The sequence below is a fragment of the Anthonomus grandis genome, chromosome 1, assembly GCF_022605725.1.
Source record: "Anthonomus grandis grandis chromosome 1, icAntGran1.3, whole genome shotgun sequence".
In the NCBI taxonomy this organism is placed as follows: domain Eukaryota; kingdom Metazoa; phylum Arthropoda; class Insecta; order Coleoptera; family Curculionidae; genus Anthonomus; species Anthonomus grandis.
The window spans coordinates 9,164,190-9,179,771 of NC_065546.1; the positions used below are offsets into that span (position 1 = coordinate 9,164,190).

At 34.0% G+C, this 15,582-nt stretch overlaps 1 protein-coding gene across 1 annotated transcript; it reads left to right on the top strand.

The window, feature by feature from the left end:
* The first annotated feature begins 1,332 nt into the window (after positions 1–1,332).
* Positions 1,333–15,097, top strand: LOC126741598 (dr1-associated corepressor). The gene is made up of 5 exons (XM_050448090.1): positions 1,333–1,569; positions 1,634–1,706; positions 1,920–2,057; positions 2,112–2,273; positions 13,716–15,097. The coding sequence occupies exons 1-5, from the start codon at positions 1,528–1,530 to the stop codon at positions 14,072–14,074; spliced, it is 774 nt and encodes a 257-aa protein (XP_050304047.1). The 5' UTR covers positions 1,333–1,527; the 3' UTR covers positions 14,075–15,097.
* The last annotated feature ends 485 nt before the right edge of the window (positions 15,098–15,582 follow it).

Here is a 15,582-nt window from a genome sequence, read left to right on the forward strand (position 1 = left end):
GATAAGAGGGATCAAGAGCAGCTACTAGAGATTTAAATCCATTATCTCCGACGACAGAAAATGGTTGCAAGTCTTGCAAAATCATGTTTAAGACCATTCCATTTAAAAATTTTCTTCTAGAAACGGATGCTGGGCGTACAGAAAGAGTAGATATTTTGGCTTGGGAATAAACCTTGCGTGCAGGAACTTTTCCAGCAAATTGAGGTTTTAAGGCATTTGTATTATTATTATCGCCAACCTGTGCAATATCTAAACTAGTTAAACATCCTGCTCGATCAGATTCAACATTAGGAACATTGGCCAGTTTATTGCTTTCAATACTTTTATCTTCGTGAAGCACTGAGAAATGTTTTGCTTTTAAATGTTTTTGTAAATTTGACGTGGCTCCGCCTTTATAAGATAACACACTCTTACAAATATCACACTTAGCTTTTTCACTGCTGACCACAGTAAAATGCAACCAAACTTTACTCTTTTTTTTATCAGACATCACGCAAATTCAAAACAACGTAAAACTAAACTTTTAATAAAACTTGACGCCACGGTAACTTACTTAAAACTGAGCCACTTCTTTGAGTTCCCTATAAGTTTTTAACCTGTCTACCTTATAATAAATTTTAAAATTAAATAAGTAGGTAGTAAAATAACGCCTTCTTAGGAAATAAACAAAATTATTTAAAAAAAAAACAACCATAATTCCTTTTCCCTGTAATATCTATAATAATTTATGACTATGACCGCCGTCTAGACCGAAAACTAGTTTCCAAAAGTTGCCATATCGGCGCTGTAAGTCAGATCAAAAACCCTTTTTTTCTCTATTTTTCTTTTTTCAGGATCAGAATGAGAGCCGATCGTGCAGCAGCGAATGTTACAACGCCTTATTCCCCTTGAAAATTAATTTAAATTCTCTTGAAAACGTCAAACTGACTAAGTAAAAATAAAAACAACGCGCAGAGCAGACAACCAGAGCGAGGCACACAGTCCGCACACTTCTGACCGACCGCGCCGAGGTTGCTACTCGGCGAACCCTGTTATCGTTTAATTTTCCGTAGGCGTTACCTCATTTGGGAAGCGCGGAGATCAACCTCCTTATATCCAGTCTCCTGGAACTGGACCATAAAAAATGCAAGACCGAAAATTTAGATGTCAACTGATTTTACCGGACGGAGATTGGATCGAGGGCGGACTGTGACAGCATCATAGTGTGAATTCAGCTTTAAAATCATACGTAAGTATTAATATTTCACCGTACCGGTTACGTTTATTATCCAAACCATAGAGAAAGTAAAATAAAATACCTATTTTACTTTCTCTATAATCTTAACCACATCAAAATTCCATAGGGTATACAGCTACAATAAGTACATATAATTTAAATCTTACATCCTCGTACGAGTTTTAAAAGTACACGAGACACTCCCACAAATGTTTTCATATAAATAGGAGCAAAAGTTTTTGTTTGAACTTTTTCGTAAAAGTTTATCAATATAAACTCGCTTTCGACTAGTGGTTTTACGCACAAAACAGATGCCTTCTAAAAAGAAGAAATACAACGCGCGCTTTCCAGCGGTATGTATCAAATCTTTAACATTGAAATTAAGGGTATTTCTGGTATTCATAAAATCTGTTTTAGGGGCGAATCAAAAAAATCATGCAAACAGACGAGGAAGTGGGAAAAGTAGCTCAGGCCGTACCTGTTATTATCTATATCCTTTTTAAAAAATATACTTCATAACTGGTTACACTTTAATATAAGTATGGTTATGTTTACACTGAAACTAACTTTAAAGGCTGAATAAAGAAAAGGCTTAATATGATCATTATTTTGTACATATTATATAATTTAAATTATAATTAATTACATGTATCAGCAATATCTTGTAACAACCAAAATAACCATTTTCCTTAACACAGCTTACCTAAAGCATTGGAAATGTTCATTGAATCCCTCCTAAAGAAATCCATGCATGTAACATTAAGTAGAAATGCCAAGACATTGACTCCGTCCCATATGAAGCAATGCATTCTATCAGAAAATAGATTTGATTTCTTAAAGGGTAGGTATTATGGCTTATAGTAAGACATACTTTAATACAAAACTGGTCTTCTAGATTTAGTTAAAAATATCCCAGATGCTAGTATACAAGAAGACAATGAGAACAATGCATTAGCAGAGTCAAATTTGAACTTTGGAATCATTCCAGATGAGCCAGGCACCCTAGTTGAGGCCAAGCCTCCACCTTCAAAAGAACGAAGAAAAAGTGATGCACCTTGTAAGTTAACTTAACTTTTTTTTTTTCAAAGTCAAAGTATACTTTATTTGTTAAGTTCACAAACTTGTGCTAAAAGCTTCCTAATCCTAGAATTTATAATACTAGTATTTATTTGGTTATACAGGATACAGGACAAAAACAGAATACAGAATCGATTTTGATTGTACATAGAAGCATATTTTATATAATCAAAGAAAAAACCAAAAAAGAAGAAAAGAAAAGGCGAGAACCAACATAAAACAAGAATAATAAAAAAATAAATAAATAAATCTGATCAACAGATATATAATTAATTTTAAATATTAAAATGAGTTGTTAAAATACTCTTCAATGCTATAGTAAGCTTTTGGTAAGATTAATTTTTTTAGTTCTCTCCTAAACTTTTTAACGCCTGTAACAGTCCTAATCGAAAAAAAAACATGATTAAATATTTTAAGACTAATAAATATAAGAGAGTTTCTCGTAAGTGAGGAGGTGGGGATTGGAAGAGATAGGTTGCCCACTTGACAAGTATTATAACTGGTGCAGGATGGTGGACTTACGGACTTATGTATAAGTGTTGCAGTTTTCAATATAAAGAGTGAGAAAACTGTTAAAATTCTGTCAGCTACAAAAAGAGGTTTACAAGAGACTCTCAGACCAAAACTACACAGATATCTTAATGCTTTTTTCTGAATAGTAAAAATTATGTTAAGGAGTCCCTTGGAGCATAAACCCCAAAATGGCAACCCATAACGGATATGAGAGTCTTTTAAGGCAAAATAAACTGAACGAGCAAACAACCCCCCAACTATAGAAGCATCTCAAGGCAATCTGCTGTTCCCAAGATCTTGGATGATATTATTTGTGTTCAGCTTAGGTGGGCGTGCAAGGGGGTGTTTGATGTGAAGCAGCATGGGTTCATTAGTGGTAGATCTACCTCTACTAATCTTATTTTATATGAGGTTGCCTTGCTGGAGGCCTTCGAGAATGGTTATCAAGTGGATTCAATTTATACTGACTTCTCAAAGGCCTTTGACAGGGTCAATTATGAGTTATTACTAGCAAAACTTAGTTCCCTTGGTTTTAGTGAAAGATCCCTAAGGTGGTTTAGAAGCATGCTGCTGGGTCGTGAGCAGCGTGTTAGGATTAGAGATTCTGAATCTGGAAGTATCTTGGTGACTTCTGGAGTTCCTCAAGGGGGACACTGTTCCCCATTGCTTTTTGATTTATTTCTGATTGACCTTGTAACGTGTTTAACTGACTCTGATTACTTAGCCTATGCAGATGATTTGAAACTTTTCCGTGTTATTAAGTCACAGCGAGACTCTGATATCTTACAACAAAATCTTACTTCTTTTGTAAAGTAGGCTAATATGAATGATCTCTCTTTAAATATAAATAAGTGCGACTCAATTGGATTCTCTAGACTTAAAAATAAAATGAATAATATATACACTATTGATGACATAGTACTTAGTTCTGTTGACTCAATAAAGGATTTAGGAGTAGTCTTTGATACTCAGCTCACATTTGGGGAACACTGTGATCTTGTGGAGGGGAAGGCCTCTCAGATGTTAGGTTTTGTTTTACGAACTTGTCATGACATGTCTATATCTACTTTGAAGATACTTTATTGTTCATTAGTTAGAAGTCATTTAGATTATGCCTCGATCATTTGGTCTCCTTTTTATAATTGTTACAAAATGCAACTTGAAAGAATCCAAAAGAGGTTTACCCGGTACTGTTCCTACAAGTTGAATATGCAGGATAACCTACTTGACATGGAGGCAATATTGGGACTTCGATCGTTGGAATCTAGAAGGATTCAAAGTGACCTCAGCTTTATGTATAAGGTTATTCATGGGCTTATTGATTGCCCTGCTCTCATCAACAGCTTTAATTTAAAGGTCCCTGCACGCACCCTAAGGAGACATGAACTGTTTGCTTTACCAATCTGTCACTCCAACTATTCTTTACATTCTCCAATCTGTCGTAGTCTTGCCTATTTAAACTCTCACCCTGAACTTGATCCATTTGCAAGCTCACTCTCTGGATTTATTGGTCAACTAGCTCAAATATTGTAATTTATTGTTTTCTTATTGTGTTTATTTCTTGTGTATATGTTTTGAAGACTGTCTAATTATGTTGGTGATAGTACTTTTATTATGTTAATTATACATCTTTTACTTTATTTAATATTGTAACCAAATCTTTTGTAAAATGGGGTTTCCCGTATATTGATTGAATAAATGAATAAATGAAACTCATGCCTGGCAACCCTGACTGCAAAACAACCAGAAGAAAGTTTAACAGCGAGGCCCAAAACATGGTTGTCAAACCTTAAACTCTCATCAATGAAGAGGCTGCGAAATCGACAATAATCCCTACTGTAGTGGGCTCTGCTCATCAAACAAAAAACCCTCTACATTACTCTTAAAGCCCAGAACAAAAGTCTTATCAACATTGAATACAAGCTGATTGCAGATGCACCACTCTTTACTTTCGTGAAGGTCCTCTACTATGAGAGATCTGACTACTTTTTGATCTTTGTTATGCCACAGAATTGTAGTATCATCGACAAACTGAACCACTAGTCCATGCAGTGATAGAGAGCTTAAGTCTTTAATGTATAATAAAAATAAAATAGGACCTAACACTGACCATTGAGGTACACCTCGATGAAAATCCAGATGCAACCACCCTCTGAGTGTGGCCAGACAGGTATGACTTCAACCACCCCAAAGCCACTCCCCTAAATCCGTAAAAATCAAGCTTTGACAGCAGTATTCCATGATCCACACAATCGAAGGCCTTGGACAGATCACAGAACACTGCTGCTGCAGCCTCCTTGGAGTTCATAGATAGATACACACTCTCCAAGAATCTGAAAATGGCATCCTGCGTGCCCTTAGATGATTGAAATCCATACTGATTAGGGGACAGCACATTGTATTTGGTCAAAAAAGAGACAATTCTCTTTTTTGCAAGCCGCTCAAGAACCTCAGAGAGGGTAGGCAAAATTGATATGGGACAGAAGTTAGAGGGTCGGTCCAAGCTACCACCCTTATGAAGAGGGATAATCATAGCTTCCGTTAAACAGGATGGGAACTCGCCCTAAAGAAATGACTGATTGATTGCCCAAACCTAAACACCTAAAGCGCTCGCAGGCAGAAGTGAAAGCAGACGTGAAGAGATACCATCGGAACCCGAAGACCTATGATTCTTCAAGCACTGAATTGTTTCAAGGATCTCGGTGGCATCTACAGGGTGGAAAAAGAATGATTGGTTGATAGCATTCCGATTAAGATACTGCAATGGATCGCCGTCACTGGGAACTGCTTCCAGTAACTTCTCAGCAATATTAGAAAAATAGTCATTGAAATCATCGGGCCCCAAGTCCGATTCAACCGACCGCCGACGAGAAGACTGCCTCCATTCGTTAATGATTAACCAACTTTCCTTCTGTCTGTTACCGGACGAATCTAAGCGCTTTAAGTAAAACTTTGAAACATTTGATAGTCATTATTGCTATTAAATTATAAACTAATTCTTAAACCTCATACCTATAATTATTAAATATTGACCTAGTGTTGAAAATTATGGTAATTTCTTTTTTTAAACTTACATTATTTTAGTACTAACCCTAGTAAATGATTACGTTAACTACATTTGCATTGAGTTGAACCCTAGTACAAGTAATTCATTTTGTGATTCCACAAAATGTGTCATAAGAAATAAAAAATATATTGTCTATAAGTATAAGTATATGTTGTCTATAAAATAATGTCGCGAACTCTGAACTGTTTCCGGACATTTACGATGTACACCGATGTGACCGAAGTCTAGACAGAACTGGATTGTCGAAGGTTGGAGGTGTATTGTTAGCTGTTAAACACGAGTTTAAAATGTTACCTCTAAATTTATCTGATTTGCTTCAAATTGTATATTCTATCGAGATTGTAGGTGCGCAATTGTCCTTTGACCATTTTACATGCTTTTTATTTATTGTCTATATACCTCCTGCTAGTAGAAAATGGGTTTATGATATGGTGTACGATTACTTTGAAACAATGCAATATTTGTGTGACAAGAAAATAATTATAATGGGTGATTTTAATATCCCCAATTTTCTTAGTCACCGGCATGACACTATTGTGAGATCAACTTTGGCTTTTATGAATATAATGGAATTCGTACAATGTAACGACGTCCTTAATGTCAATGGAAGAATTCTGGATTTAGTGATAACCAATTTGTCTGAGTGTGAAGTTCATTTGAGTAGTTTTTCTTTTGTTGAATGTGATTCTTATCATCCCTCATTAATTATGAATTTCAAGGGTAAATTACCTCAGACTAATAAATTCACCCACAATATATAATAAATAAATATATAAAGTATTATAAATAAATAAAAATTTACTGGTACAGAATTGTTTCAATTTTAGACGTGCTAATTATCCCATGTTATATAGCTTAATTGAAGCTGCTGACTGGCAGAAGGTGTTTGCCTCTTTTGATCCTAATGTATCTTGCGACAGCTTTTACACTAAATTAATGAAATATTTCATAGAGCAGTTCCGCTTAAAATCGTTAAAAAATATAAATTTCCAGTCTGGTTTAATTCTGATATCATAAAAAATATGAAACTAAAGAATTTAATTCGAAAAAAACTCAAGAAATACAGAACTCGTTATTATGAAAGTCAGTTTAAAATAGTTCGAAGCAATATTAAAGAACAAATTAGGATTGCTTTTTTAGAATTTTCTCGAACAGCTGAAAATCGAATTAATGAAGACTCCTCCGATTTTTGGAACTATGTGCAGAACAAGAAAGGAATTTCGCGTATTCCCGGAGTAATGCTGTTTTAGGATCGTACAATAAAAGATCCACAGCAAATTGTTGATGCATTTGGAACTTTCTTTCAAAGCGTATACATTGAGTCGGACCCATCTAGTATTAATGTTGGTATTGAATCGAGCCAGACTATTAACAACTCTCTAAATTGCTCTTATAATTTTTCGGAAGATGAAATTGTCACCGCCTCTAATAAACTAAAAAGTAAGTTGACCTCCGGTACCGATGGAGTACCAAGTCTTGTCGTTAAAGATTGTATTCGCGCTTTATCAGGGCCTATTGCCCACATATTTAATCTTATCTTGTCTTCAACAGTATTTCCCGATAAATGAAAGACTGCAAGAATATCCCCGATACTCAAAAAGGGACCGAAAAACGACATTCAAAATTACAGAGCTATATCGATCTTATGTAATTTCTCCAAACTTTTTGAAATAGTTCTTTATAATAGAATATATGCCCATGTCAAATTAGACATAGCACCTAATCAATTTGGTTTCATCAAAAATCGCTCCTGTACAGTAAACCTGGCTTGCCTAAATGAGTATCTGTGTCAGCATTTGAATAATAGAGGTCAGGTTGGTGTAATATACCTTGATTTCTGCAAAGCTTTTGACCAAATTGACCACTTTGTACTTCTTCATAAGCTAACATTTTTTGGTTTTTCTACGGATTTAGTTGCTTTGATAAAATCTTACATACGAGGTCGTAAACAGTTTGTTGAATATGAAGGCTTTAAGTCTCCTATATATGAAGTGTGCTCGGGAGTTCCGCAAGGGTCTAACTTGGGCTCGATTCTCTTTTTATTATTTATAAACGATCTTGCCAATTTACTGTCTTGTCAGAGTTTACTGTTTGCGGATGATATAAAATTGTTCACAAAAATAGATACTGAAGACGATTGCGAATTCCTTCAGGTAAATCTTAACAAAGTAAAGAATTGGTGCAATGTCAATAGACTATATTTAAATGTTAATAAATGCTCTATTCTCTCATTTTCTAGAAAACTGTTGCCAATCAATTTTGACTATAGAGCAAATAATGTTGTGTTGGCCAGAGTGGATGAGGCGATTGATCTGGGAATTTCTTATGATGCAAAATTAAGTTTCGCTAAGCATATAGCAAAAATTGTTTCTGACTCTGCCAAATTGTTGGGTTTTGTTTATCGAAACTGTCGGAACTTTGAAAATATTAATACTTTAAAACTACTTTTTTTCACTTACATACGCTCAAAAATAGAATACGGATCTCTAATTTGGTACCCAATTTATATTTCCCCATTACCTGATAGATGATATTGAGCGCATTCAGCGCAAGATTATGAAGTATCTCTGGTTTAGAGAGGAAGGTGTCTTTCCAGCCAGAGGTTTGGATAGTCAATTATACTTAAATAAATTTAATATTATACCCTTAGTAAAAAGAAGAGAAATTCTTTCCATAAAATTCTTATATAACCTTATTCATAAAAAGATTGACTGTCCCACCATTTTGGCTTAAATTTTTGGGTACCAAGAATAAACTCAGAGAGAAAAGGCATTTTAGATTATTTAGATTATTTTATGTAAATCTCGCTAGGACTAATATTTTGTTTAAATCCCCTATTAATATAATGTGTCAGAATTATATTAATAATAATTTACATGAACGGTTCGATATTTTTGTTGACAGTTTAATGTCCATTATAGAAGGTATTAAGTAAATAGGTGATGCAGAGGCTTTCTAGTATGTATATAGATAGTCTGTTAAAGTGCATAGAATGTTAAGCATTTTGATTTTTCATTTTTATACTTATTATGGTAATTTTTTTTTTATATTTTTTTACCTTTTATTCTTTCCTGTAATTGGGTAACAAACCTGTTGGAAATAAATGCCTCTTTTTTTTTATAAGTATCCATTGATATTGATAAAACAGGTTATTAACACAACAATATCATACATAACACAATAATATAAATGGGTTTTTCTGAAAAACAATCTTTACTGACTCATTAAAATCTGGGTTTTTAGTTTGGATTTTAGAGAATTAAACACTTAAATAAAAATAGCAACAACAATTTAAAATCCAGTACTTAAATTGTTTCATACTTAACGAACGGGGAGAAAAACCTATTATAAATTTGAAGCTTAGAAAAGAGGTCTGTGCAACTTTAGTATTGCTTATTCTTAACTATTGTAACATTTTTTATTATCCTCACCTCGATAAATCTACTTTATTTAGGCTTATAAATTGCACAAATTTCAAGATTATCTGTTGCAGATTTATATTTAGCCTTATTTATTTATTTATAAACTTTTAAGGATACAAACAGGTAAACCTACAACAGTTTTCCATTCCTGTTCCATGTTTTCGATTTTATTACTGAGAACAGTAATTTCCGCTTTGAGGGCCTGGTTTTCTGCCTTTAAGTGATCAACAGTTTTTTAATGGATTTGTTTAAACTGTCGATAGTCTTCTGAAAATCAGTCGACTCACGAAGACATCTCAGTTCCATTTCAAGCGCGCTCTCGGGTAATACGCTGTAAGATATGAAGAAAATATGACAAGAGTATTATTTAAAATTAACGAGTTGGGTTAGCTTCGAATAGAAAATTGATCTCATTATAACCTTAGTTTTCATCCACAGAGTTAATATTACATCTTTACGCTTTTATTTGTTTAACAAATTATTGTGTAGATAAAGTACATAATGTCAACGTAAAATTTGTAGATAGGCTAAACATTTCTCGGTATTATTTATTTCAGGCAGAGTTTTTCGTATAATCTTGTCATTACTTATAACAAGATTTCTGCGAGTATAAAAATGTTGGCAAAAAGTTAATTTTGTAAAAATGAATTTTGGCTTCTTTATTAATTTTTGAACATTTCATAAGCTTTTAATATGTACATACCTTATAGAATATATACTAATATACCCTGTATAGAATTTTATAAACATGCCTGAAAGGTTTCTTTCTCGGCTATCAAAAAAGACATGCACAACAGAAAATCGTCGGCAAAGGATTAAGTTAAACACAGAAAGACAATGATTCACCGATTCCCCACTTGCTCTTGTCGCTAAGAGAAGAAATGTGACAATATATCTATGTAAATCTCGGCTTTCACTGCGTTTTTTGGACCCAACTCTGCTTAGTTCAGGGGGAATTAAGAGAAAAGCTATCGTTTAAACTCGGCGAAGGGCAGCCAAAGCTGTTTGCTTAACCGAGCATACAGAAATCAGCAATACATAATATTATAAATTACATGGTATAAACAGTCCTAATTAGTAACAATAATTATGATAATGAAAAATTTACAAAATTCAATCCAAATATATTTAAAAGTTCACAACTCGGCATAAACCCTTTTATGTTTTTCTTAAAACTTGACAAACTACAATTTTGAAGTTTATTATGCAACAAATTGTTATATACTTTTGGAGCAAGAAACGAAAAGCTACGTCGAAACATAGCTATGCGATGCTTTGGTATATTTAAAAGGGTATTTTGACGTGTGATACGATCATGAGTGGAGAATCTAAAAGTTAAACGATCTCTAAGATACTCAGACTAGGAGATAGAGATGATTCTATGAAGAAAGCATGCGAAGTGTACCGTCTCTCGATCCCGCATATTTAACCACTTCAGTGCAGGTAACTTGTATCTGACGTGATCACGGGCCCTTAAATTGTAAATAAAACGTATACATGAATTCTGCAAGCGTTGTAATCTTTTTGTTGATGTTACATCCAGGACTGGGCCATACTCAAAATTACAATAAGCAGTATGAGAGAGAAACAAAGTTTCGCATAAAACCTTTCTCAACGGCACTTCGTGTATATCTTTACTTTTGTACAGATTCCGCAATGACATATACGACCTTTGAAGGACCCTTGCCAATTGGCTGCGAAATCGTAATTTAGAATCAATTATGATGCCGAGATTCTTACATTCTCAATGTATATTACGACTAACTTCGACGGATTCAGTCGCAACCCAATATTTTTAGAATATTCAGCTACTGACTCTAAACACTCATTCAATCGAAGAACAGCTTCGTCTGCATTTACTTTAGAAAAACTGGTATATATTTGTGTGTCATCCGCGTATCGTTGAATTATACAATTATTGACAATAGAATCCACGTCACACGTATAAATAATAAACAGCAAGGGTCCCAAAATCGAGCCCTGTGGCATGCCTTTAGTCAAAGGCCTCAAAGATGGTTTCCTATCCTCAAAACGCACTGACTGATTTCTACCTAATAGGTAGCTCTCAAAAAAACGAATGATCGAAAGAGAAAATCAAAGAACTCAACTTAGCGCACAGAAGCTTGTGATCTATCGTGTCAAAAGCCTTGCTGTAATCAAGCAGAACCAGTGCTGTAGTATTACCCTTTTCAGCTGCTTCATATATGTCGTCTAGGACGCGCAATAAAATAGATGTACTATAGCCTTTACGAAAACCTGATTGATTAGGGCTAAGGAGAGAGTAGTGCTTTAGATAAGTAGTCACTTGGGCGTAAATTAGTTTTTCCTGGATCTTAGAGCACACACATAACAAACTTATAGGTCGTAAGTCAGAAAACGTTACTAGTTTATTATTTTTGGGCAAAGGAAGAACCACAGATGATTTCCACAGATCAGGGAATTGGCCACACAGAAGGCATTCATTAAAAAGATGTGTAAGAAAAGGGACTATAACCGGGCAGCAAAGTTTAATCATTTCTATCGTTATACTATCCGACCCACAGGCATTTGATTTAATACTTAGTAAAAATTGCATTTAATACATCAATTTCTAAACACGGTGTAAACTGAAAACTGCTTGTTGGATGTATCTGTTTATATTTATTTATACAAACATCAGTGATAGCTAAAGCATCAACTGATTCTATAAAAAAATTCTTTATATCTTCGGGATTTCTTAAATGATTTGGTATTGGTATATTGTGTTTTTGTTTCCCATAAATATTAAGATCATCTAGAGCTTTCCATGTATCTTTACTACTATTATTTCGCGCTACAAATTGTAAATAGACCTTTTTCTCTTTTCGAACGGCATTTGTAAAATAGTTCCTGATTTCTTTATAAGCTTGCCAATCCTCTAGTTTTTTTGTTCGCTTATATTTAGATAATGTTTTATTTCGCTCCCTTTTCATAATTTTTAATACATCCGTAAACCATGGTGCCTTTGGTTTTGTCACACATACCTTTTGAATAGGTGCGTGACAATTAAATAACGCCAATATTTTGTCTGTCATAAACTGTGCTTTTTCATTTATACAAGCAAGATCAAAAATCTGTCCCCAGCCAGTGTTTATCAAGTCAAAGTTAAACGCCTCAAAATCAAAATATTTAAAACTCCTAAATACAACAAATTTAGGCTTCCTGCTAGGCATTCTACATAAGAGTTCACACGATATAAGCTGGTGGTCTGTTAACTCATGCATATCATGATGTTTGATGTCACCGTGAATCATATTAAAATGTTACAGAATAAAATAATCCAGCAAAGTACAATTCGTTTTAGAGAGTCGCGTTGGATCTTTTACGACTTGCGAGAGAGAAAAGGAATTAAAAAAGATATCAAGAGTACTAGTTGAACTATTACAAGCCAAAAAATCGACGTTCATATCACCCATACACACTAACTCATCACACAGAGGAATGACTGCAGCAATAGTCCGTTCAAATGCCGTGATACCATCTAATAAATTAGTTTTAGGCGGACGATAAAAATTACCAATAGCAACATTTATTCCTAGCAGTCTGACCATCACCCAAAATTGCTCAAAGCTTTCTACAGATACAGTATCAAATGGTAACGCTGAAAGGTCGTCTCTTATGTATATGCACACTCCCCCTCCCCGAGATCTGCGATCCTTCCTATAAAATTTAAAACCGTAAATAGCTAAAACCTCATCACTTATCGCGTCGCTCAACCAAGTCTCCGAGACTCCGAGAATGTCAAGTTTTAAATGATTTAATTTATCTTTTAAAGGCATTTATGCTGGGCAAAAGTGAACTATGTTAATATGACCTACATTTAAATTTTTTGAGTTAGCCATAACAGAAAAGAATTTCCAATGTATATATAGAATAAAATATGTATCAGTATGAACTTACATCTAAAGAAAAAGGCGACAAACCTTGCAATTTTTATTAGACATGCCCGTAAGGTATATGAAGAAAGCAGAATACTTTTGGCAACAATGTCGCACGGGTAATTTATATGCGACTAACTAACAAATAGTCCAAAGTCCAATATGCCGTGCTAAATCTCGGTAGTTTACAGGTTATTCATAAAAAAAACCTTACAAAACCAGGAATAGCTTACCAGTTACAGGTTCTTTTACAAGAAGGTATCACTCTGAGTCAAAGATGCGATAATAATAATGGTTATTTGCTTCAAAAAACAGGTTTTGAGCAAGACCACAATAAACAAACACACAGCTAGGCGCACCGTTGCCAAATCCACCATTTATGACTTAGACTTGTTATTGCATTGATCTGCACAGAATCTGCAAGACGTAAGTCTGTTGGCAGTGTGTACCACAGAGCACTTACCTCTATATTTACATTCTTTTCCAACCATGTTTACCAAATCTATTAAGTACGTTTTTTTTAGCTGCCAAAATTGGCCACTACTCAGAGCACCAAAGTACATCCAGCCGTCGAACTCCCGTAATCCAGTTCGGCCCTAAAGTGACACGACAGCCCCCTCCAGATCTGCAACACTATAGTAACTTCTCCGTAGAAAATATAATTTACAGTAATCCGGTGTCTCAGAGAGAACAGCCCAAATTGGATGTGACGATAGCTTCACAAGAACTGACTGCTCCCAATTCAAATCACACTATTACAAGAAGTGAACAGCACGATCCTGCCATGCCTCCCTTGGCTCCTTTGTCCATAGCAAGTACGTGCAGTCAGAGCGGTGCAGTGCCTGGTGATAATTTATGCATTGATGAGGACTATGATAATTAGCTATTTGAGGTTAAGTGCTGTCGCACTTTTAAGACTACTTTTTTATTTTTATTATTGAGAAAGTCTGATTTCAGTGTATTTCGTACAGGCTTCTGCCGATTATAGAAAAAGGGTTATCTTTCTTCTAAAAGATATTAAATAACCTTAGTTTCCAAAAAGGTCTATAGCATATATCCATGCAGGTCTTATTTTTTGTCAGTCGTTAGTAGCCTATGAAAAAAGATTCAAAATGAAAATGTAGTCATACACAAAAAGCTGTACGAACAACGAGAACAAAGTTAGAGGGCGCAAAAGTCACCAAAACATGTATTTTTAGTCAATTTTGGAGTGTTTTTGGCGCCTTATAATTTTGTTATGGTTGGTTATATAGCAGAAAATCAAATTTAGAAAAAACGCTTAAAAGAACGGGAGATACGGAGACGACAACTCACGACTGCCGAAAAACAAACCCTGCATGTTTTTTTAAAATTTTAAATGCAGAATTATTTATTGTTTAAGCTGTAGTCGGAAGAGAAATCCGCCTACGTTTTAAAGCAAAACTTATTTTTATGGTTCTAGAAAAATTACATAATTTATTTAGCACTTAGAGAACGGTTGGAATTTTGCCTATACTAATTTTTCGTCCCATATTTGCTAAAATTAATTTGATCAGCTGTTGAAGCATCCAAACTCTGATAAAAAAGGAATAAAATTCCAGGGCTGAAGGTATCTAGTGGAAAATACCGTATAAGCCTGTAATAATTGCGCTGTATTTTTATCCAGAGAAACATTTTAATTGAAAAATTATGTATTATAAAAAAGTGTAATTTTAGCTTAATTTATTACTATGCTTTTTCATGTTATTATATATAACATATAGTCTTAATTAAGTTGTAAAACTGAAGAAATTCATTAATCAGGTATTCAAATCAACCATTTGTATTTTTATTAGATTTAAATTATTTTAATTTTTGCCAAATGTAGTATATTTATTATCCTGTATATTTTTCGAGTTTTGACAATAAAAAAAAATCGTTTTTAACATTTACGAAAATATCACTTATACCAAGTTTGCATCCCGAAATTTTCCTAAATCTATAAATTTTCATTGAAAAATTTTCTTATTAATTTCATGGCATAGTCCAAACTGCAAAAAGTAGATGATGAGAGGTAATGCCGTACTGTTTTCGAGCAATTTTTATCTTTATTTCTTACGCTTACATTTTTTGACTATATTGTTTTAAGATATTTATTTAATTTTTCTAACAGCGGAAATTTTTACAACCATATTCCAAATGGAACACAACAAATTTTATGATGTATAGGAATATTAGTGACCATAGAGAGTTGTATAAAGAGCATGTATAAAGTCAGTAGCTACAGGCTTTTGATCAAACACAAAATAAAATTATTTCTCGCCAACGTTGCGGATTTTAATTCATTATGTTGGTACCGAACCAAATTGTATAAGATTATTTGTTATACAGTCATAGGGCTATAATTTACAACAGAAGATAAAAATTAACTCG

Excerpts from the sequence above, each read along its gene's own strand:
- LOC126741598 (XM_050448090.1), top strand. The coding sequence starts at position 1,528 with ATGCCTTCTAAAAAGAAGAAATACAACGCGCGCTTTCCAGCG. Across the intron at positions 2,058-2,111 it reads TAGATTTGATTTCTTAAAGG|ATTTAGTTAAAAATATCCCA; the intron begins GTAGGTATTATG and ends CTGGTCTTCTAG. Across the intron at positions 2,274-13,715 it reads AAGAAAAAGTGATGCACCTT|CTGCCAAAATTGGCCACTAC; the intron begins GTAAGTTAACTT and ends CGTTTTTTTTAG.